Consider the following 24,949-nt stretch of genomic DNA (forward strand, 5'->3'; position numbering starts at 1 on the left):
CACACACCACCATCGATAAAGAAACTGTCTCTGACATCTCCCCACAACTTCCCCCATTCATCTTAAAATTATGGGGAAAAGTCTTTCATTGTCATGTCCCCACCACTCTCTGGGTAAAGAACCCACCCCTGACATCTCCCCTATACCTTCCACCCTTCACCTTAAATTTATGTCCCCTTGTAACACTCTGTTGCACCCGGGGAAAAAGTTTCTGACTGTCTACTCTATCTATTCCCCTGATCATCTTATACACCTCTATCAAGTCACCCCTCATCCTTCTCCGTTCCAATTAGAAAAGACCTAGCGCTCTCAACCTATCCTCGTATGACCTATTCTCCATTCCAGGCAATATCCTGGTAAATCTTCTCTGCACCCTCTCCAAAGCTTCCACATCTTTCCTAAAGTGAGATAGGATATGAATCCTATCAAAACGTGGTACAGGGTTGAAGCTGTTTACCTGTGCTGCTGAAGTCGGGGGAGAGTCACATCCTTCAGTGTGGTCCATCTGTGCTGTTGTTTGGAGCTGGCTACACTGATGCTCAGAGTTTTGCTCTATGTTTGGAGTTTGTCTCAATCACTGTACCACTAGGGGGTAGGAAAGGCAGTAGAGGGCAGACTCCTTGTCACTAAATGAGATGATTTAGCCGAGGCACTGCTGTTGTGCTCATGTGGTTTGAGGATGGAGTTTAATTTTGCTTCTTGTTAACAGGAGAACAGCAGGTTTTGTACGTTTCACTGCAATTACACATTAGGGAATGGTTCTGTGCAATTATGTTGATTACCATCAGTACCTGTGATAAAAGCAGGTGCACTGGGAAATGGGTAGTTCTCTCACATTCTTCAATTTGTCCCCAACCTCTTCTCGTTTATGGCCTGTCGCCTGATTTTTTTTGCACCTCAAGAAATTAAGCAAAGTGAATAACAAGGACAAAGAGGGAATTGCATGCCAGTGATTGAAATGATCACCTACTTAGACGTAACGGTAAACTGTAAAGACGTGTTTTCAGTTCTCTCACCTCAACTTCATCAAAAACGATTTGTGCTTATATCACAAAACTTGCCAAGGCGTTTGATTAGGATTGCTACGTAAAAACCCTACAGCTGTCCTGGAGACCATTACTGAAATAACTTGGTGCTACCCCTCACTTCAACTACACTCAGACTCTGATGTGTGTATTTCCATCATGCCCTTTTCCGTCTGTTGCAAGATACCACGTGCTATTGATATGTTTCTTTTGTTCCTTGTGAGTTTGAGTCTCAATGTGATATTGAGTTGGTTCAGTTTCACATTGGAGTAAAAGGTCCATGTTCAGCCCAGGTTCTTGAGCTCACAATCCAGTCTGACACTTCAGTGCCGATACCAAGGGAGTGCTGCACTGTCAAAGGGACCATGTTTTAGACGTGATGTTGAACTGGGGTCATGCCTGTCCCCTCAATTGGATGTATAGATGCTCTTTGGAAGAACTGGATGTAGCGATTTTTGAGAAGATTTGTAGCTCAGGTTGATGATATATATGTAAGTTAGCTCGCTGAGCTTGAAGGTTTGTTTTCAGACATTTCGTCACCCTACTAGGGAGCCTCATCAATGAGAGAGTGGTGATTTATCCCCAGTTTCCTGGTCTATGTTTCTCCCTGAACCAATGCTTTGCTGCTTTTCAATTTGATTTGATTTGATTTGATTTGATTTATTGTTGTTGCATGTACCTAAGTACAGTTAAAAGTTTTGTTTTGCAAGCAGTGCAGGCAGATCATAGGGTGGGAGCTTATAGAGTTGTCCAGCACAGAAACAGACCCTTTGGTCTAACTCATCCATACTGATCAGCTTCCCCAACCTAAACTAGTCCCATTTGATTCCTTCATTTTCTACCACGGTGCCTGCACCTCAGCAGTAGTTTACTTACTGTAACATCCTTTGAGACATCCTGAGGTTGCAGAAGGTGCTATACAAATGGTGGTCAAGGAATTGTAACTCGCTGACAGAGATTAAAATATGTTCAGTCCTTCCAGAATACATTTAGTTCTGGGCACGGCAACTTACGAAGGAGATATCAGACTGAGTGGTGTAGTCACTGAGAGTAGAACAGCGTAAAGATGGGTTGTTTGGATTAGACTCGTATTCTCCGCCATCACTTCCACACCTTCAGCAGGCAGGAGTAATCAGATCGTTCGTGATCTTATTGGTTTTCGTTTGTGAGCCTATTGTGCATTGTATGGCTTTATGAATGGCCCAGCAAGCACTGAAGGCTGAATGGACTACCTCTCATTTGTGACGGGGGGAACATTTCTTCAATAAGCGTTCTGGAGGGAATTGTGGCCCTGAGATAGCTTCACTTTCCGTTGTGAATCAGAGGTAGTTTTGCAAATGGCGTGGGGCACCTCGGGTTACTCACAGCTCGCCTCTGTTTGACTTGCAGATCAGCATCTTCATGACCCACCTGTCAAACTACGGCAATGACCGCTTGGGGCTGTACACCTTTGAAAGTTTGGTAAAGTTCGTCCAGTGTTGGACTAACCTGAAACTCCAGACACTGCCACCAGTCAAACTGGCAGCCAAGTACTTTGAGCTGTTCCCGGAGGAGAAGGACCCCTTGTGGCAGGTGAGGGCATTGTTCTACCTCCAGCTCCTGGTATCATTAAAGCGGTTCTAGCAGCAAATGCCAAATGTCAACATTAGGATTTCAGTCACGTGATTGTCTCAGAAATGCGACTGACTGTCCCACGCTGTCGTTAATGTGTTGCGAAGAGCCAGGAATAATTAGAATTCAGGTATTGTTGCTATGACTAAAAATTGTTCCCTAATCACCCTTTTGCGGCTCATTTAATCTTTAATCCTCGAAACGTTAACTGTTGGTGCTTCACAGTAAAGCAGAAACTCCTGTTAATGATACAGAAGTGATATTGGCACTGAGTTGAGGGAGATGAAAATTCATGACTGGGTTGGTGTTGGAGGATCCCTGGGAATACTAGAAGATTGCGTGGAGTTCAATGGAAATTGCGCAGTGATTGGCTATGGGAGCTGGATTAATAGCTCTCTGGTTTGACTCCTTGTCATTGTGAAGGTAAATCTGGTATTTCTCCAGCTATTTGGCAGCTAGAGCCGGGAAGGCAATCCTGAAAATTGCTGCATGATTGGCACAACAAATCCTCCAAATAGATCTCGGTGCCCCTGACCAACACAGGATTGGCAACAGTGTTGGGTCATAGAGATGTACAGCATGGAAACAGACCCTTCGGTCCAACCCGTCAATGCTGATCAGATATTCTAAATTCATCTAGTCCCATTTGCCAACACTTGGCCCATATCCCTCTAAACCCTTTCTATGCGTGTACCCATCCAGATGCCTTTTAAATGTTGTAATTGTACCAGCCTCCACCACTTCCTCTGCTAGCTCATTCCATACACGCACCACCCTCTGCGTGAAAAAGTTGCCCCTTTGGTCCTTTTTAAATTTCCCCCCCTCACCCTAAATCTGTGCCCCCTAGTTCTGGACTCTCCCACCCCAGGGAAGAGACTTTGTCTATTTACCCTATCCATGCCCCTCATGATTTTATAAACCTCTATAAGGTCACCCCTCAGCCTTCAACACTCCAGGGAAATAAGCTCCAGCCTATTCAGCTTCTCCCTGTAACTCAAGCCCTCCAACCCTCTGAAGTTTCATTAATTACTGTTGTGTCTCTTAACTGCATTATCCACCATTGATTGCTGAAAATGCCTGACCTCCCAGTGTGATCATCCCATTCTCTCTGCACCCACCACCACCAGCAATGGGAGATTAAATAAACTCTCCCTTATCACCGTGAAGTCTCTGTTAATCTGAATCCGAAATTCTCGTGTAGCAGGCACCTGAGATTGAAAAGGGGAATTCCAGATGTTTGGGATCTGAATAACCTCATTGAAGGTAATAATTGGAATGGAATAATGGATCAGATGCTTTATTAAAGACAGCTCAAGACTGACCTTATTGATCAAGATTTGGAGGTGCCAGTGTTGGACTGGGGTGCACAAAGGTTAAAATCCCACAACACCAGGTTATAGTCCAACAGGTTGATTTGGAAGCACTAGTTTTCGGAGCGCTGCTCCTTCATCAGGTGGTTGTGGAGTATCATAAGACACAGAATCTCCACAACAACCTGATGAAGGAGCAGCGCTCCGAAAGCTAGTGCTTCCACATAAACCTATTGGACTATAACCTGGTGTTGTGGGATTTTTAATCTTCTTGATCAAGACTGAGTCAGCCACTGCTGCCAGATGTACCAGTATTTGTTAGTGGTCCCGGACGCTCGGTTTGTTGCTGTGACAAGTTGCGTTCTTCTAGCCACCTAGAACTCCTTGTACTCCTCTTGCAACTACAAGCTTCAGCTAAGGACTCCACCCGACCCCTCCATCCTCTCCCCCCCACCCCAATTCCCCGAGCGTGCCAGACATCGGGCAGATACCTCTAAAAGATTTTTGACTGCCCTTTTTCACCAGCTTTCATAATAATGAAGACATGGATTCACTGCCAGGTATGTAGGCCATATGTCCTGGCATTTGGCTGATTGAATCCAACAGCCTCTTCCATCAGTTATTCCGCACGGATTTCAGTAGGGCAGCTCACCACCACCTTCTCCAGCGCACCTTGGGATGGGCCATGAATTCTGGTCCAGCCAGCCACGCCCACGCCCCATGAGTGAATACATTTTTAAAAATGTAACAAAACAAATAACTGCAGACGCTGGAGATGAGAAACCTCAGCAGAAGGTGGTGTGCACAGCCCAGACCATCACAGGAGCCACTCTTCCTCCATGGACTCCATTAACACAGCACATTGCCACGGAAAGGCTGTAAACATCATCAAAGAGCCATCACACCCCAGTAATGATCTCCTCCAACCTCTTCTGTTAGGAAGAAGGTACAGAAGATTGAACACACGCACCAACAGGTTCAGGGATAGCTGTTATTAGACTGATGCATGGACTCTCTCGCCTCAAATAATGCTGACCTTGCTAACGTTGATCTCTCTTGCACTCCCTGTGCAATGTTACCTGTACACCTCTGTGTAAACCTTTTGTTCTGTACACTCTTGCTCACTGTGATCTGCTCATAAACAAAGCGTTTCACTGTACTTCAGTACACATGACAACAAATAAATCAACCAATCAGTCAGAAATAGCTGGAAAAACTCAGATGGTCTTGAACTTGAAACGTTAGCTGTGTTTCTCTCTCCATAGACATTGCCGGAGCTGCTGAGTTTCTCCGGCGATTTTATTTTAGAGAACATTTCTTGGGTATCCGAATCTTTGAAAGACGATCGACAAAAGTCTGATGATACACAGAATGTTGTGTTTTCTTTTTCCGGCAGAGATTTTCCTGCACATCCAAACACCTTATCTACTGTGTCTGTTACTCTTGGTGTGGTCTCCTCTACATTGGGAAGACAGGACGCCAACTCGCGGAGCATCCCAGAGATCATTTCTGGGACACAAGCACCAAACAACCCCACCTCCCATTGGCCAACCCTTTCAACTCCCCGTCCCACTCCACCAAGGACATGCAAGTCATGGGCCGCCTCCACTGCCAAATCCAAGCCACCCGACGCCTGGAGGAAGAACGCCTAATCTTCCACCTTGGGACCCTCCAACCACACGGGATCAACATCGACTTCACCAGTTTTCTCATCTTCCCTTCCCTCACCTCATCCCAGATCCAGTCCTTCCAACTTGGCTCCGCCCTCTTGACCTGTCTCACCTGTCCATCTTCCTTCCTACCTATCCACTTCACCCTCCATTCCGACCTATCGCCATCACCCCTCACCTGCATCTACCAATCACGTTCCCAGCTACCTGCCCCTCCTCCCTATTTATCCCTCAGCCCCTTCTCCCTCCTGCATTCCTGATGAAGAGCTTATGTCGACTCTCCTCCTCAGATGCTGCCTGACCGGCTGTGCTTTTCCTGCGCCACACTCTTTGACTCTGACCTGCAGTCCTCACCTTCTCCCGTTTATTTTTCAGAACCCGTGTGATGACAAACGGCATAAGGACATCTGGTCCAAAGAGAAAACCTGTGACCGGCTCCCAAAGTTTCTCATTATCGGCCCACAGAAAACTGGTAACTTGTTCATCATCATTCAGCTTCACAGGTTAAACCGTTAGCTAGCATTCCTTTAATCTCAACCGACGACGTTGAGAAATCATAAGGAGTTAACGAAGCACGTTCAGAAAATCATATGTTAACAGAATATTCAGAAAATGACGGCTTAATGAAGGATATTCAGAAAATCATAATGAGTTAATGTAGAATAGATAGGCTGGGAGCGTTTTCACTGGACCATAGGGGCTTGAGACGTGACCTTACAGAGGTTTAAAAAATAATGATGGGTATACCAAGGCTTGGTGGAAGGTGTCTTCTCCCTCGGGTAGGGGACGTCAAAACTAGGGGGGAGATATTTTTAAGGTGAGGGGAGAGAGCTTTAAAAGAGACATGAGGGGCAATTGTTTTTACACAGAGAATGGTTCGTGTGTGCAACAAGCTACCAGAGGAAGTGATGGATGTGGGTATAGTTATAATGTTTAAAAGACATTTGGATAAGTACATGAATAAGAACATTTGGAAGGATATGGGCCAAGCACAGGCAGGTGGGACTAGTTTAGTCTGGGATTATGGTCAGCATGGACTCGTTGGTCTGTTTCTGTGCTGTATAACTCTGTTAAAGAAGCAGGAAGTTTCTGTGTCAGGAACAAGTAGTTTCAGGGTTTATTTATGCAGAAAGAATCCTTTTTTTTAAAGAAAATAATCCAGGTTTTCTGCTGCCCAGTCTGAACGGGGAGCACAGACTGATACTGAAAGGAGATTGGCACTCCAGTACAGTGATGAGACTGTGCTGCACTGTCATAGGCGCTGACTTTCAGGTGAACAGTTATGAGGATCTGATCTGCCAGTTTAGTCTTTTTCTCAAGCTATTGCGCTGTTATTTAAATGACGTCAGGAGAATTTGAGCGTCCACAAATATGCCGAGAACACAAACCACAAAACCACTGATTTCACTGATGTTCGGAGACTTGGCAGGTTGTCCTGTTTGCTCATACACCAGCCATCATTACACTGCAGGGTCTTTGAGGAATTGCTAAGAGATGTGCGAAGGTCTGATGCACACCCTTTTTTTTTTTTGCAAATTTGAACTTTGTTCTAAAGTTGGAGGTGTGCAGAAATCACCTTTTTAAAGTTCAATGCAGTTGGTAAAGAGATGGTAAAGGGGGCTTTGAAAATAGTGTCTTCACGATTGATCCTCTCCTTTTCCCCAGGTACCACAGCTTTGCACTTTTTCCTCTCCTTACATCCTGGAGTTACAAGTAATTTCCCCAGCCCAGTCACCTACGAGGAGATTCAGTTCTTCAATGGAGCTAATTATAACAAAGGAATTGACTGGTAAGACCCTGTCAGCTTTGATTATCTGTGTTCCAATCTGGTCAGTTTTGCGTACTCAAGAGTTCCAGAGGCTGTGGAACTTTCTAGATTTTGTTGCAGCTGGTTAAAAACTGAAGTATTAAGCACATTAGAGAGTGGATAGAGTCAGTAGCCAGAGACTTTTCCCCAGGGCAGGATTGACTGGCACGAAGGGATCATAGTTTTAAGATATTAGGGGAAAGGTATAGAGGGGATGTCAGAGGCAGGTTCTTTACGCAGAGAGTTGTGAATGCATGGAATGCGTTGCCAGCGGTGATGGCGGAAGCAGAGTCATTGGGGACATTTACGCAACTGTTGGACATGCACATGGATAGCAGTGAGTTGAGGGTTGTGTAGGTTAGGTTTTTTTTTATTTTAGATTAGGAATAATCCTCGGCACAACATCGTGGGCCGAAGGGCCTGTTGTGTGCTGTACTTTTCTATGTTCTATTATTGATGGTTTGTTTGAAATCTGCTGAGTTTGGACTGCATTAAGATGGCTCTGTAAATATGGGAATACACTGGAAGGATTTCCTACAAATGTTTGATGGTACCCGGGATCACTTTCCAAGAATCCTGTCCAAAATGTTTAATCCTTCAATTGGACTGAATTCAAACAGATGTTTAGTCACTGCACCATTGATGTCTGTGCCTTCAGCTGCCTCAACGCTGAATTCAGCAATTCCCTCATTAAACCTCAGCACCTTGCCACATTTCTGGGCGGCACAGTGGCTCAGTGATTAGCACTGTTGCCTCATAGCGCCAGGGAACCGGGTTCGATACCAGCCTCAGGTGACGGTCTATGTGGAATTTGCACATTCTCCCCCTGTCTTTGTGGGTTCCCTCCGGGTGCTCCGGTTTCCTCCCACAATCCAAAGATGTGCAGGTTAGGTGGATTGGCCATGCTAAATTGCCCCATAGTGTTCAGGGATGTGTAGGTCAGGTACATTAATCAGGGGTAAATGTAGAGTAATAGGGTAGGGGAATAGGTTTGGGTGGGATACTCTTCGGGGGAGTCGGTGTGGACTTGTTGGGCCAAATGCCTTATTTCCACACTGTAGGGATTCTATGATTTTATTATATACATTCTCTCCTCGTTTTGCATTCTCTTAAAAAGCTACCTCTTTGACCAAGCTGTTTCTCACCTGTTCTATTATCTCCTTGTATTTTTGATTCATTGCTCTTGTGAAATGCTTGGCGTTCTTTTACTATGTTGAAGGTGCTACGTAAATGCAGATTGTTGCAATTATTATGTGTGTTGAAGAAGGAGCTGACGTGGCAGCTTCCAGTTTCCAGAGCAAGGTTTATTACTTGCTTGGATGTTCCCAGGAGTGGCGCTCTGCTCCTATTATTATTGTCCTTTCGGATTGGGGTCTGTGTTTCTAGTCAGGAATTCCAACCCCACCTCCATTAGAAAGGTGCAGTGTCCCTGAAATCAGCAGGTTCCACTGTACCACACAACAGAGAGGAGAGCACAGTTCCCATTGCAGCCGTCTGTGTGTTGTGCTGTCAGTGAGTTACGTGTCCCGCAGCACAGCCAGATACTCGGGTAGCTGCTGGGAAAGACTAAGTACACAATGTAAGTGTTGTGGTTCTGTGCAAGGTATCAGGTGGGTAGGTGCTAAGTCAGCAGGGTGTCAAATGAGTAAGGTGCCAGGTGAGCAGGGTGCCAGTTTAATAGGGTGTCAGGTACGGGATGGAATATTTAGTGTATGCCAAAAAAAAAGAGGACAGTTGTTGGGTGCATGGTATTAAGTCAGACAAGGTGTTGTCCAGGGTAGTTTCGGATGAGATGTTAGGGCAGGTGGGGAGAGAGATAGTCCTGTCCAATGGGCAGGGCTTGGTATTTGTCGGGTCTGGCACAGGGAGATTGGTGGGGATGGAAGAGGGGGTCAGGAAAGTAGCTGTCACGAGTTGTATGGATCAGGGGCAGAGCTGAGGTGCCCCCTTCATGGTTACATCTGTTTGACTGCTGTGAATCCGTCTGAATCCCTGTCATTATTGAGGGCCGCTCCTCACGGAAGGGGGTTGTCCATTGGAAAGCTTTGATTTCCCAAGCTGTGACTGGGATTCCACAGGATCCCCATCTCACATCCCCAGCTTGTGCTGCTCCCAGTAACTCTCTGGCCGTCAGAAATATCCGGGGCTGGTAATTCCCACCCAGATGGGCCTGTGTTGACAATCCACCGGTCTGCTCTGGAAAAACTGCATCCTGTTCTGTTTTTCTTTCAGGTACATGGAATTCTTCCCGATCCCGTCAAATGCGAGCACGGATTTTATGTTTGAGAAGAGTGCAAATTATTTTGAATCTGAAGTGGTACCCAAGAGGGCGATGGCCCTGCTGCCCAGAGCGAAGATCATTGCCATTCTGATCAACCCAGTGGAGCGGGCATACTCCTGGTACCAGGTTGGTGCCACCTTCTACACAAGCGATTTTTGGTGAATGCCTAGAGAGGGCGTTGCCCCTTTATAGATGTTTGAGCAAAGTACCTTTGATTTTCAAATCCATCCATGGCCTCTCTGTCTTCCTCCGTCTCTGTAACCTCCTCCAGCCCAATAACCCTCCCAAGATCTCTGCGTGCCTCCAATCCCAATCTCTTGCCAATCCCTGATTGTCTTTACTCTACCACGAGAGACCATGCCTCAGGTTTCCTGACTCTGGAATTCTTTCCATTTCTCAGGGTGGCTCAGTGGTTAGCACTGCTGCCTCACAGCACCAGGGGCCCGGGTTCGATTCCAGCCTCGGATGACTCTGTGTGGAGTTTGCACATTCTTCCCGTGTTGGCATTGGGTTCATGCTCTAATGCTCAGGGACACTGATTCAATTCCAGCCTCTGGCGACTGTGCAAACTTCAGACATTCTCCCCATGTCTGTGTGACATTCCTCCGGGTGCTCCAGTTTCCTCCCATAGTCAAAAGATGTGCAAGTTAGGGTGGAATGGCCATGGGAAATTGTCCACAGTGTCCAGAAATGTGCAGGGTAGGTGGGTTAACCATGGGAAATGCAGGGTTACAGGGCTAGGGTGCGTCTGGATGAGATGTTCTTCAGAATGTTGTTGTGGTTTTGATGGGCCAAATGGCCTGCTTCCACACACTGTAGGGATTATCCTCAAACCGTTTCTTAAAGCTTCAAATGAAAGCAAAATACTGCACATGCTGGAGATCTCAAATGAAGACAGATGCTGGAGGAACTCAGCAGGTCTGTGGAGAGACAAAAACCAAGTTGGTGTTTAGAGTACAGTCTGACTTTTTCAGAACCGAGAGTGGCAGTCCTGAAAGTCATACCAGACTTGAAACGTTAACCTCTGTTTCTGTCTCCACAGACGCTGCCAGACCTCCTGCGTTTCTCCATAAAATCTACCCCTTCCCCCTTTGGTCCATTACCCTGATCCCCCTGGTGTGGTTCGGGGTGTTGAGGTTTGTTGACATTGCTGAAGGGATGTTTCCCTTTGGCACAACCGGTCCATGCTGAACTTACACTCCAGGACAAAACCTGAGGAGTTGGCAACCTGAATACTACATTCTGTCTGCTCTTGGTGACATTAATGCCTGCCACTGTCATCCAAATGTCCAAAGCTCCCATCTCTCAAGCTGGCCAGCAAAACGTCCATCCCCAAGAAAAGGAGATGGAGCTTGCATCAATAGCACAGGAAGTGGAATCGAAGAAAATTACAGCACCAATGGGGGCCATTCAGCCCTCGTTAAGGCCTGGACTGTCCTACTTTTCAATAAGACCCTGCAGATTTCTCACATTCTAGTATTTGCTGCTGTTTTCAAATCACCAAGGCAATCCGTTTCATCAGGTATTTTCCCCACAAACTCTACAGCAGATAAAACCAACCCGCTGGATCTGACAGGGCAGTTCAGGCCCATGTGATGAATCAACAACAACTTGATCTTGCGCGATTTATGTATAGTGCGGGGCCACACAGGAACGGAACTATCACTTTATAGAAGAAATGACTGTATGTTCAGCATGGACTGGTTGGACCGAAGGGTCTGTTTCTGGGCTGTATGACTCTGCGTTGGTGAGGCTGGAAATGGTAGGGATCCACAAACAGAAGTTGTGTTTTACTGATTTTTGTTTTTAATGCCATTGAGGATGGGATTGAAAGACCTTTTTGTTGGGGATGTTGTAGGTAGCACAGAACTTCGAGACAAGCCAAAGTTGGCGATACAGTGTTGAGCACAGATCCCTTGATCTTTTATTTCATTATTTTGCTTTCGTTTGAGGAAGGAGGAAAGATGATGTGCCACTTCCCCTCATCTGCCTGGCCTTCCTGAGGGACACCAGCACCCTGAACTGAATGCTGGCTAATGTGCCATTGGCATCTCCCAGCGGGTAGCATCTGGATTGAATCGGTCCAACAGGGGGGAGGGGGGGACTCTGGGGAAGGGACATTGAGAGGGCCTAGCAACCCAAGAGCCTGGCCTAGATTTGAACTGCGAGATGTAGAGATTTTCCACAGCTGCGGTCCAGGAAGTTAGAAAACTGCAGAGGAAGGATCTTTCTTCTCATTTCACAGCTGTTTTCCTTTTTAATTTCCTAAACCTGAGTGCACTTCAGCTGATCTTAATCAAGCTTGACAGCAGCACAGGTACAATTACTGTGGAGCACCAGTGGAAGCCATAGACTGCTGGGAGTTTGTGTCAATGCACACCGCACTCCCTCTTCTATCTGCTTCCACATTGCAGACATCTCTTCTGGTTTTTTTAACCACTTAGAAAGAAAGAGAGAGAAAGAAAATACTTTGTATTTATGTTCCTCTTATCTCAAAATACTTCACAGATATTGAATCAGTTTTAGTCAGGTCGGATAGCTCAATAGACACAATGGACAAAGAGACTTGAACGCACTAATTAATGCATCATATATCTTTGCGATATTATAGGGATAGAAAGAATCTATTCAGATCCCCCTCCCACCACCAAGCGTGCTCCACCATTCAATGACAAATCTGTACCTCAATTCGATTGAATTGTCTTTGTTTCATATTCCTTGATGCCCTTGGCCAATGAAGACTAATGAATCTCGGTCTTGAAACATTTCAATTGGTCCCTAGCATCTGAATCCTTACAGGCAGAGAGTTCCAGATTTCTGTGAGCTGTTTCCGGAGATGTCCTTCTTAATTTCGTTCCCAATTGGTCCAGCTCAAAGTTTACAATGACACTCCCTTTATAGTTTCTACGTGTATGAAGATAGGATCTGGTGAGCAGAATTGGTCATTCATCCCCCTCAAACCTACCCCTCTAATCAATAAGACCACGGCTGATCTGATTACCCTATCTTCTCGTCTACCCTCCGATAACCTTTCACCCCACTCGCTGATCATCAATCTACCCTTGCCCTAAGAAATATTGAAAAGCTTGGGGAGCCAATGGCTTAGTGGAATTATCACTTGATTATTAATCCAGAAATTCAAACTAATGCCCTGGGGATCCGGGTACAAATCCCGCCACATAGCTGGTTGAATGATCGGAGAATCCCTGCAAGTGTGGAAGCAGGCCATTCAGTCCATTTAGTCCACACTGACTTTCCAAAAAGCATCCCACCCAGACTCACCCCCACCTCCCTTATCCCTGGATACTATGGCCAATTTAGCATAGCCAATCCACCTAACCACATCTTTCAACTGTCTGAGCACCTAGAGGAAATCCCTGCAAACATGGGGAAAATGTGAAAACTCCACATAGAGTTACCCGAGAGTGGCATCAAACCTGGGTCCCTGGCGCTGAGAGGTAGCAGTGCTAACAACTGAGCCACCATGATCTCAGTCTAATGATGACCAAGAAACCATCAGCAATTATTGGAAAAACCCATTTGGTTCACTAATGTCCTTTAGGGAAGGAATCTCCCATCCTTACCTAGTCTGACCTACATGTGACTCCAGATCCACAGCAATGTGGGTGACTCTTAACTTCCCTCTGGGCAATTAGGGATGTCCAAAGATACCCACATCCCGTGAGTGAATAAAAACAGTTTTGTTTCCACTTCCTTTTGAGGAAGAGAGTTCCAAAGACACTTGACGCACCATGAGAAGGTTTCTTTGTATCTGCCCTACTGTATCCCTTTAACAGGTTAAACCCTGTTCAAATCGCCCCTCCGCCTTCTAAACTCAGAAATCCTTTGTTTCTCAACCTTCACTGCAGAATCCCCAAACCAGGCCCTCATCCCTGAGCACTGTGCAGCCTAAGTATTTGAGGATGTTGAAGGCAGAGATCAAATGCTTTCTAGATATTAGAACCATCAATGGGTGCAGGGATTTTACAAGAAAAGGGTGAGGCCAGAGATTGGCCGCAAATCTCATTGGATGGTACAGCACATCCAAAGGGCTGAATGGCCTACTTGTTCTTACGTTCTTATCAATAATCAGGTGGAAGAACTCTCCCCTTTCCAGTGGTATTGCTGCACTCAAGTAACACAGTGTGGAAACAGACCCTTCGGCTCAAAAAATCCACACCGACCCTCCGAAGAGTAACCCACCCACACCCATTTCCCTCTGACTAAAAAACCTAACACTATGGGCAATTTAGCGTGGCCAATTCACCTAACCTGCACGTCTTTGGATTGTGGGAGGAAATTGGAGCACCCGGAGAAACCCCATGCAGACATGGGGAGAACGTGCAAACTCCACACAGTCGCCTGAGGCTGGAATCAAACCAGGGACCCTGGTGCTGTGAGGCAGCAGTGCTAACCACTGAGCTACCGTGCCGCCCCATGAAGATAATATTTTACATTAATTACTCATACAGTAGCAAGGGGGGGGTCGGGGAAGCTTTGGTGATGCAGTGGTAGTGTGTTTACCCCTGGATCATGAGGCCCAGCTTTAAAACCCACCTACTCCAGAGGTGTGAGATAAAATTTCTGAGTAGGCTGATTAGAGATATAGGAGAAAGTGAGGATTGCAGATGCTGGAGATCAGAGCTGAAAAATGTGTTGCTGGAAAAGCGCAGCAGGTCAGGCAGCATCCAAGGAGCAGGAGAATCGACATTTTGGGCATAAGCCCTTCTTCAGGAAATGATGTCTGATTAGAGCTATAGGTTGATTTTTTTAAAAAAATTATACGTAAGCCAACATCATTGAGCCAACCTTTTGATAGTCTCCTCACTGCAAGCAAAGATGGGTAGAGAGACGGAAACAGGAGCAGTGTTAATCCGGAGTCATCTGGGGATCTTGATGGAGAATCTTTTGGTTTGATGTTTTCTCTGATATGGCAGCAGAAGGCCATTCAGCCCCTTTGTGTCACCATTCAGTTAGATGGTGGCTGGTATGTCTCTCAATTCCATTGACCGGTCGCGGTGTTGTGACCCCATGGCCTTGCCTTAACGAGAGCTTATTGACTGGTGACCAGCCCCCCCGTCCCTCAGTGTGTTGACCTGTCGGTTTCTCCACAGCACCAGAGAGCTCACCACGACTCGGCAGCCCTGAACTACACCTTCTATCAGGTGATCACAGCCGGACCCGACGCGCCGAGGGACGTCCGGGTTCTCCAGAACCGCTGCTTGCTACCCGGCTGGTACGCCACCCACATCGAGCGGTGGTTAACATACTACCAACCTTCTCAGGTACGAGCCGCTTCCGCTGTCATTCGGGTGTGGCCTCTAGTGTCAATTGCAAGCATTCCTCCACCTCTGCCAGCGTCCAGCGGGTGGGACCAAATCCAGGCCCAGACCCCAGTGCAGTCCAACACTGTTGACGGTGCCATCTTTCAGATGAGGTGCCATCTTCATGGTGCCAATTGACAAACAGCAATGGGCTTCCATCCCAAAGATAAAAAGCCCGAATAAACCGTGGTTGCTGATTAAAAACAGAAATTACTGGAAAGACTCAGCAAGTCGAGCAGCTTCTATGGACAGAAAGAGTTAATATTTCAGGTTCAGAACTATTCTGAAGGAGGGTCACTGGACTGGAGTGTTAACTCTCTTGCCCTTTCCTCAGCAATTTCTGTTTTTGATTCATCCCTAATGTGCTGGCTTGTGTCTTTAAAGTCTTACCAGACCATAAAGCTGCTCTTTCATTAGAGAGAGGCGGCTGGTGGTGGTTTAACCTGAGGGGCACCACGCAGCATGTGAGGGGAGAGGTTGAGAAGGAGAGTCTTTCATGGTGACCTCAGCCGGCGATGGGAATTGAACCCACGCCGTTGGCATCACACTGCTTTACAGGCCAACGATCGAGCCAACTGAACTAAACTGCCGCAGACCACTACTAGTGCAGTAAGTCATCAGGGCACTCCTGAGGGAGTGCAATGTTGTCGGAACCTTTTGAGAAACTTGTACAGTCGGTTCTGCTATAACGCGCGTTTCTTCAATGTGAATTGGATATAACGCGATTGAAGAATTTAGACCATTATTTGTAGAACGCAACCTTTCCCGACATGTATTGGTTATAATGCGATTCCAGTCCCATTGGTTTAGATGGTGCTGCTAACACACAATTTTCTTATAACACTGGATCACGAGGGAGCTTTCGCGTTATATCACACCTGACTGTACAGTAAGTAAGGGGTGCGGAGAATTTCACTCTCCTACTCTAAATCGTTGAAGCAGAAACAATGGTGACAGCAAACGAAAGGTAACACTAACAGAATAATCCCATACTCCCAGAGGAGGGATTATAATCCCAGACATTTTTGATCTCCAACACTCTCCTGTTACTTGTGACCCACCCTCTTGGAACGTGAGGTCGATGAGTTGGTTTTGTTCCTTACTGACCGTCTTCACTGCTGTTTGTTGGATTTGTCACATCGTGACTAAATTATTAATGAAGATTGGTAAGTGTCGGTGTGAGAATGGTCCAGAATAGTCTGTGTGTCCAAATCAAAAGCAAAGGAATTGCCCAGATTCCCTCGAAGGGCAAGTGAGATCACACCCAATAAGGGAGTTCCTCCAGTACGGTGGCTCAGTGGTTAGCACTGCTGCCTCACAGCACCAGGGTCCCAGGTTCGATTCCAGCCTCTGGTCACTGTCTGTGTGGAGTTTGCACATTCTCCCCGTGTCTGCGTGGGTTTCCTCTGGGTACTCCGGTTTCCTCCCACAGTCCAAAGATGTGCAGGCTAGATGAATTGGCCATGGTAAATTGCCCATAGTGTTAGGTAAATTAGTCAGAGGGAAATGGGTGGGTTCTCTTCAGAGGGTCAGTATGGACTTAGTGGGTCAAAGGTCCTGTTTCCACACTGTAGGGAATCTAATCAAATCTAAAACTTTGGTCCATATGAGCTTGGTCATTTTGAAAGAATGGGAATGTGGAATGTACTTTGATTAGGGAAGGAAATCTACAGAATCTCAAACAAGAGATATCAAACGTCCTGAGAGGTATGGGGAGCGATGCAGTGAGAAGGATATTGTCTAGAGCAAAGAAAGGCAACAGAGAGCCTTTAATGTTGTACAAAGAAATAGGATTAATGTCTGACAAAGAAGCTGCCAAATGTGAGTGAGGTGAAATGAGCAGGAAGTGATGCTGGAGATCAGAGTCAAAAAGTGTGGTGCTGGAAAAGCACAGCCGGTCAAGCAACATCCAAAGAACAGGGGAGTCAATGTTTCGAGCATAAGCCCTTCATTAGGAATTCCTGACCGGCTGTGCTTTTCCAGCACCACATTTTTTGACTCTGATCTCCGGCATCACTTCCTCCTCATTTCACCTCACTCACATCTGGCAGCTTCTTCATCGGACATTAATCCTATTTCGTTGTAAAACATTAGTCCTATAGGTGAAATGAGTCCAATAAACTGCTAGTAAAGGAGTAATCATTAAGTTTATATATCGGAAGGTGAACATATGCATGATGAACTGTAAGATAAAGAGTGGAAGAGTGATTTTTGTTTTAATATATGGGAGTTTTGTTGGATAAGGAAAAGGCGATGAAGAAATGGGGCCAGGAGCTGTTGGGCTGAATGGCCTGCTCTGTACTGTAAAGTTGAAGTACTTTATGGGGCTTCCTCCTGGTTGACCCTTAAATGGTTTCTTCTTCCCTTGCAGTTTCTCGTTGTCAATGGCCTACAGTTACGGAACAACCCTGTGGCTGTCATGGAGACTGTGCAGAAATTTCTCGGTGTTACCCCTCATTTCAACTACACTCGGGCTCTGATGTATGTATTTCCTTTCACCATTAGTTGCAAGAGTAACTCGTGGGCATTCATGTCTTTTTCCTTTGTTCCTCGTGGGTCTGAGTATCGAAACCATGTTGGGTTGGTAGCCCTCTCACCAGAGGGTCAAGGTTCAGCCCCAGGGTCTCGAGCTCACAATCCAGGTTGACACTTCAGTGCCAGTACCAAGGGGAGTGCTGCACTGTCAGAGCGACTATCTTTTGGATGGGATGTTGAACTGGGGGTCTGCCAGCCCCCTCAAGTGGGTGTAACGATGTTAACATTGAAGAACCCCCGTTTTCTGGTCGGTGAGTTTCCCTGCTCATTATCTCATTGCTGCTATGTGAGCTGGCTGTGTGCACATTGGCTGCTGAGCTCTTCGCTAGTATTTATGAAACATGGATGTGACTTACTCCTCATCACCCCAAGCTTGGCTATTGTCCAGGTCTTAAGGCATTTGGACATGGTGAACATTCCCACTTCTGACCTTTATGACGGAGGGAAGGGTCATTGATGAAGAGCTGAAGATGGTTGGGCCCAGGACGCTATGTTGAGGAACTCCTGCAGAGATGGCCTGGAGCTGAGATGTCTGACCTTCAACAATAGGTGTGAATAGCAATCCTACAATTGCAGAAGGTGCTGCACAAACGGTAGTCAATGATTTGTGACGTGTGGAGACAAGTTTAGTCCTTCCAGAATGTGTTTGATTGCTTAGGGAGGTGATATTGGCTTTGGAGGGGTTGCACTGTGGATGGCGAGACCAGAAAATTGATGAGGATGGACACAGGAGACTAGGATAGTATTCCCCATTATCACAGGAGATGAAGGGTATTCTGATTGAGGTGTTTAAAAATGACCAAGAATTTGGTACAATAAATAGAGATTGTTTTCTTTGGGTGAGTGCGGGACAACAAGTGGAACTTTGAAATTTGAGTTGGGCTGTTCAGAGAGCAGTGCAAAAAATGGAAGGAGTGAGAAAGCTGTTGAGGTGTTGAGGCTGGTAGTGGCAGCAGCATAAAGTTAACTTAGATTTAAGAAACCCACGGCTCCTGAGTTGATTGATTGGCTGCCTTGTTGTTGTGGATTATAAGTGGGAAGGGATCATGACAGCCCTGAACATCAAGGTCACACTTTGGTATCAGGGAGTCCCAGGAAAGCCAGGGTCATTGGGATTCAGGGAAGGATGACTCTCCACTAATTGAAAAGTGTGGCGCAGGTCAGGCAACATCTGATGAACAGAAGAGTCGATGTTTCAGGCATAAGCCTTGATGAAGGGTTTATGCCCGAAACGTTGATTCCCCTGATCCTCGGATGCTGCCTGACCTACTGTGCTTTTCCAGCTCCGCACTTTTTGACACTATCCAAGTCAGGAGTGTGATGGAACACTTCCCACTTGCCTGGACGTGTGCAGCTCCAACAAAATTCAAGAAGCTTGACACCATCTAGAACAAAGTAGCCCACTTGATTGGCACAAGATCCACAAACATCCGCCCCCTTCACCACCAACGCTCAGTAGCAGCAGTGTGTACCATTTACAAGATGCACAGCAGAAATTCACCAAAGATCCTTAGATGTCACCTTCCAAACCCAGACCATTTCCGGCTGGAAGGACAAGGGCAGCAGATACATGGGATCACTAGCGGCAACTTCCTCTCCAATCCACTCACCATCCTGACTTGGAAAAGTGTCGTCATTACTGTCACTGGATCAGAAGCTTTTGAAACTCCCTCCCTAACAGCATTGTGGGTCCACCTATAGCAGATGGACAGCAGCGGTTCAAGAAGGCAGCTCACCCCCTCCTTCTCAAGGGGCAACTATGGATGGGCAGTAATAGTTGGCCTCACCAACGCTGACCACATTCAGTGGATGGATTAGAGTCCTTGAGATGTACAGCATGGAAACAGACCTTTCGGTCCAACTCGTCCATGCCGATCAGACATCCTAACCTAATCTAGTCCTATTTGCCAGCAGTTGGCCCATATCCCCCTATAGCCTTCCTATTCATTTACCCAACCAGATGCCTTTTAAATACTGTAACTGTACCAGCCTTCACCATTTCCTCTGGCAGCTCATTCCATACACGTGTGAAAAAGTTGCCCCTGAGGTGAGAGGTGAATGATTTAAAAGACCTAAAACCTATGCCCTCTAGTTTTGGACTTTCCCACTCTGTGGAAAAGATCTCAATTATTCACCTTTTCCATACCCCTTATGATTTTATAAACCTCTATAAGGTCACCCCAGTCTCGGACACTCCATGGAAAACAGCCCCAGCCTATTCAGCCTCTCCAACTCTGGCATCATTCTTGTAAATCTTTTCTGAACCCTTTCAAATTTCACAACATCCTTCCTATAAACATCTTTTTAAGAAAGGGGATGTCTTCTAGAGTTCGGAACTGTGTAAAATACTTAAATGTATGATGAGGGAAAATTGGAAATGACTGTCTGTTCTGAATGTATGAGGTGACTTACCATGGGGATTTATGAAGTCAAGATGTGACATATCACTATGAAGTACAAACTCATTCAGGCCAATCTCCTACAAGTGAAGCTAAGTTCATCTTTCTAGTGGTTTCTGTGAAGTCAAATTGTGGTGGAAGAGGAACTGTATAGATGGACGGCCATTACGTTAGATCGTTGTTAGTTTAGTGATAAAGACCCATTATTCTAAGATCCAGTCCCAATTCCATTTCAGGTATGATGACAACAAGAATTTCTGGTGTCAGATGGTGGAAGGTGGCAAGTCAAAGTGTCTGGGCAAAAGCAAAGGAAGAAAATATCTAGAGATGGATTCAGCGGTGAGTTTGTAAAACCTTACAATGACAGTCGTTCCCATCTGTATCTCCAGTAGTGACCTTAAACCTCTTAGGCTACCTTTGTCTGTTTTCTATATTTGTTTTCATGGATGTAACTTTTACAACTGGCAATTGTTGACCATTTTCTCATTGCTCTAGAGTGGCTCATTTCAAGCAATTGCTGAGAGTCTGCAGGCCAGACCAAGTGAGGATGGCAGATTTCCTTCCCTGAAGGGCATTATCATAAAAAAAATCCATTTTTTTTCACTAATCAACAGTCATTACATGGTTGTCATTCGCCTACGTTTTAATTATAGATTTTATTGAATTTTACCACCTGCTGTGGTGAATCCAAGTCAAAAATACTATGGTGACTGGATATCTGCAAAAAATCGCAGTGCTGGAGAAATTCAGCAGGTCTGACAGCATCTGTGGGGGGGGGGGGAAAGAGAGAGAGAGAGAAAGAAAAACAGTGTCAGCATCTCAAGACTGGCATGACTCTAAACTGCTGCCAGACCTGCTGAGTTTCTCTGTATTTATTCCCCAGAATATCAGTCTCCATATTCAAAACTGAGATCAATAGATTACTGGGTATTGAGAGAATCGAGGGGTAAGTGATCAGGTGGCTAAGTGAAAGATCAGATTGTAATCTTGACTGTGGAATCGAGTCCCACTCTACAGGCTCTGGACCAGAACAGGTAAGGACAGAAGATTACCTTCTTAAAGGACTTTTGTGAGACAGTTGAGTTTTTTTTTCCACAACAATCATTTCATGGTCACCTTCACAGAAACTGTTTTGAATTCCATCGGGTGCTGTCGTGGGTTTTGAGTCCCCGGCCCATGAGTCCAGTGACACCACCTCCTCGCTAGGTGACTCTTGCTTGGAAACTCACTGATGCTCCTCCTCAGTGCTTGATTTCACCTTAATCGAACACCTCGCAATACTTTACCACTAAGTAATAACTAGCAACTTGTCATGTAACACTGTCCAGGCGGTTAAATTTAATTTATGAATGAAATATTTTGTGTGAAATGTGTGTACTGATGCAGAATACACGTGCTGTAGGGACCTCCAGTCTATTGAACTCCAGGTGCATGGTTCCTTGGGAAACCAATGTCTGCTTACAGCAAGAAAGAAATTAAATGATCAGGAAAATGTTTTATTTCAGTTTTTAAGACTCCCAGCCAGAGAGAAGACCTCTATAAACTAACGCTGGGCTTCTGTTTTATTCCCCAGTCCCGGACATTCCTGACCAATTACTACAGGGAGCACAACATCGAACTATCGAAACAGCTAAACAAACTCGGGCAAGCACTGCCTAGTTGGCTGAGGGAGGAGCTACAACATACCAGCTGGAGTTGAACGGTGAAGGCTGTGGTCAGCTGATGCCACCATTCTTTGGACACTTCCATGCCCTCTGACCTCTCTCCCCATTTCACTGACTCCAGCTCAAGTGACGCCAGCAGAGTGCTGAAGGAGGCGATGGAATTTGATAGGTTCCCGAGGATAACTTTGCAAAGGCTTGTCATTTCACCTTCACGAAGGCTCCTCGTGTTTGGACCACCTGCACAGGCTTTGCAATGAACCAGGACTACTCTGGTGAGCAGTGGAACCCGCACTCATGACAGCATCCCCCTCCAATACTGGAATCTTCCGAGAACCTAACCCCCAAGTCCTTGTAGTGTATCCTCAAGTGTCATACCGTGGAATGATTGTTACATCAGCTGCTTTTACAACAATAGTGTCCTGTCCACTAAATATTAGTTTATACCCCACGCCGTGTCTTAACTACACTGCTGTACTCCTGGTACTAATACTGTGTGTACCACTTAATTACTAAACATGTACATATTAGGCCCAAACCAATAACTGTACAGCTGATACCCAGAAAATTGGGCAAATGGATCATCACAACACAGGACCTGTTACTCCACTAGTTACCTCAAGTTATTTGCGATAGCCCACTTGGAACAGTCACTGAAGCCAGTCATTTGGAAAATGACACTTGTAAAAAGGTGCAACTGTTAGATTTTTTAAAAAAAATCAGTGTTGGTGTGAAAATGTCACCTTTCCAGTAGTGGACTGTTAAAGGTTCTCTCCCACACCCCCCCATATGGTTTTCAAAACGGCCTGAAGGTGAGGAATTCCATCATATTTCCTGGAGGAGAGAGAGAGTGTGCACTTGTCAGTGCATTATACCTCACCTATTGAGTCATTCACATTGAATGATGTTATTGGAGAATTTTACTCTCAAGAGGTTGAACATATTTTCTGAGATGCAACATCCAGTGGATTGAGTTTTTTTTTGGTGTAAATTTTGTGGTTGATGTGATGTACTTTGCAAGGCCTTAACGCTCTCTCCACAAAGACTGGATCGTCTTTGTATGTCGCTAAGGTACAGTCCGCTCAGCCAAACAAAGACAGGTGCCTGGAAATCCTCGCTCAACTGTGAAATAAACCCAAAAGAAAAATAGCAAAACCTTTGGCAAGTTAAATTTACCTCCCACGATCTGTTGTTAACTTCAATCTAAGCATCTCCAAAGCCAAGCATTTAATATAGGGCCTTTATGAGCAGAGTACTGCTTTTCTTTCGTGTGTACTTTAATCAAAAATAATTGTGTATGTATTCGACACAACACACAAATGGTTGGATAATAAAGTTTCTTTTTGTTGTCAACAAAACTACTCACACAAAACATTCATGCAAGTTTTTCAGCACAGACAGTGTCAATACTACCTGTCTGGCCTTTATAAAGGACAGGAATGGGGAGAAGTGGACTAAATATAACAGATTTGTAAAATATCCAACAGTACATGAGGAAGACAGAAAACACACAAGCTGTTCTGTAACACTGAAAAATGTGTCAAAGCTCTTAAACTATCCCAGTGGCACTGGAATCTGAATATATAATTCTTTTAAACAATTGAAAACTTTTTCTTAAGTATGAAAAAACATTAATATTGAAGAAACAAAGGCAAAAATAAAGGCGAAACGTTCAGATAAATAAAAACCACAGTCTATTCAGGGTGGCTGCAATAGCTCATACTCTCCACCATTAGTCGCTGGAGAATTGTACTGTCCATTTTGAGCTGGAAGCCTTTTTACCCAGTCTTACTGTAGCGGGCCACAAACATTTCCTTATAAACACACAAAGACATGTACATGAATATTAACTACCTCATACAAAATTTTTTTTTTCCTCTGTGGGGGATGGGGGAGTGGAAGGGTCGTGTATTGAAGGAAGATGTTGCTTGTGAAATCTGGCAATAATTCACAAGACCAACAAAAATAAAATAATGAACCTACCGTGGCTTCCTGACACCCATAACCTTCGTTTAATGGAGGAATATAGCAGTAGTGTGTGTACAGGAACAGTGGTTTTAAAAAGAGGAAGGGGAGGGGTAATATTAAACCTAAATCTGCACAAACCCAACAGACATCAAGGAGAGAAGGTTGCCATTTCCAGTGAAATTCGCTGCCACAAGTCCTTGGTTTGACCCTTTGCCCGTTTTAAATTCTGAAGGATTTCGTTGAACTGCATCATCCCAACTGGCGTTAAACAGAAGGCGCTGCGTGCACTGCGAATGATGTTTACAAAGTCATCGTAGTCTGCTGGAGCTATGTGGTACAACCTGTACTGGATGCACTGTGGAAGAGAGAGCCAGAGGGGTTTTGATCAATTCACAGGCAAACACAAAACGCTAAAGTAGTCAATGAGGTGGAATGATAAATAGCTGGACGTTCTGCCTGGAAACTATGCACTCCAACAATGCAGGAAGCCTTGAAAGAGCTAAGCAATTAGTCCCATCCTTCTCCTGCAAATCTTTCTAAGCTGGTATTGGTCATTCTCAATGTTAATATTGAATTCAGTTCCACATTCTGGATGACAACAATTCAGATTGGCTGGGCTGGACCATGGCTGATCTTCTGTCTCAGAGCCAATTTCACATATTATCCGATGGAATTTTTACCTAGGAATCTGTCAATCTCGGTCTTGTATGTACTTCTCAATGATTCAGCCTCCCCCAGCCTTCAAAAAGGGGATAGAGTTTTCCAAATATTAAACACCCTCATCTCGGTCCTAAATGGCTCACCTTCATTAGGTCGGCAGTGCTCGACTTTAAAGCCTTCCCTATTTCCCAGCCCCTCAATCTCAGGAAAACATTCTAACCCTTTTGAGCCCTGTCAGGATGTTGCAAACAAGAGCTGGTCCATCAGTAACTGGGGGGGGGTGTCACGATTTCAAGGTTGTCAGTAAGTGAACTCGGAGTGAGATGAGGAGAAACCTCTTAACTCAGTTGTTAGGATTTGGAATGCGAGAGTGATGGGAGCAGATTCCATGGGAGATTTCAAAAGGGAGCTGGATAAATTTTAAAGGGATTGATGTAGAGATTTTGGAGATAGGACTGGAGCGTGGTGAGAGCTGGTACAGACACGAAGGGATGAATGGCCTCCTGCTGTTCTGTAAAATTCAATGATTCTATTTCATGATCTGTAAATTAACGAGCCTCGAGACAGATCTACTTTCTACTTAATGTTCAAGACTTTTCTGAGTGTCTGGGTAGGGCAGTCGTTCCTTTGAGGCTGTTCAATAAGATCGTGGCTGATCAGATTTTAACCTTAACTCTACTCATCCCCTGACAATCTGT

The 24,949-nt window shown here is 45.4% G+C and overlaps 2 protein-coding genes across 3 annotated transcripts in view; one reads left to right on the forward strand and one right to left on the reverse strand.

Annotated features, from left to right (window-relative positions):
- ndst2a (N-deacetylase/N-sulfotransferase (heparan glucosaminyl) 2a) overlaps positions 1-22,981 on the forward strand; it is a 109,607-nt gene extending 86,626 nt beyond the window's left edge. The window contains exons 6-13 of the mRNA XM_043679076.1: positions 2,415-2,597; positions 5,992-6,088; positions 7,282-7,405; positions 9,656-9,830; positions 14,819-14,989; positions 17,400-17,509; positions 20,199-20,301; positions 21,536-22,981. Of these exons, the coding sequence (XP_043535011.1) occupies positions 2,415-2,597; positions 5,992-6,088; positions 7,282-7,405; positions 9,656-9,830; positions 14,819-14,989; positions 17,400-17,509; positions 20,199-20,301; positions 21,536-21,661 (1,089 nt within the window). The 3' untranslated portion in view covers positions 21,662-22,981. The remainder of the gene's footprint in view (positions 1-2,414; positions 2,598-5,991; positions 6,089-7,281; positions 7,406-9,655; positions 9,831-14,818; positions 14,990-17,399; positions 17,510-20,198; positions 20,302-21,535) is intronic.
- Positions 22,947-24,949, reverse strand: part of zswim8 (zinc finger, SWIM-type containing 8) — a 194,682-nt gene continuing 192,679 nt past the window's right edge. For both annotated transcript variants that reach the window (XM_043679075.1, XM_043679074.1), the window contains one exon: positions 22,947-23,946. In XM_043679075.1, the coding sequence (XP_043535010.1) occupies positions 23,740-23,946 (207 nt within the window). In that variant the 3' untranslated portion in view covers positions 22,947-23,739. The remainder of the gene's footprint in view (positions 23,947-24,949) is intronic.

Source organism: Chiloscyllium plagiosum, chromosome 38 (assembly GCF_004010195.1).
Source record: "Chiloscyllium plagiosum isolate BGI_BamShark_2017 chromosome 38, ASM401019v2, whole genome shotgun sequence".
NCBI classification, from domain to species: Eukaryota; Metazoa; Chordata; class Chondrichthyes; order Orectolobiformes; family Hemiscylliidae; genus Chiloscyllium; species Chiloscyllium plagiosum.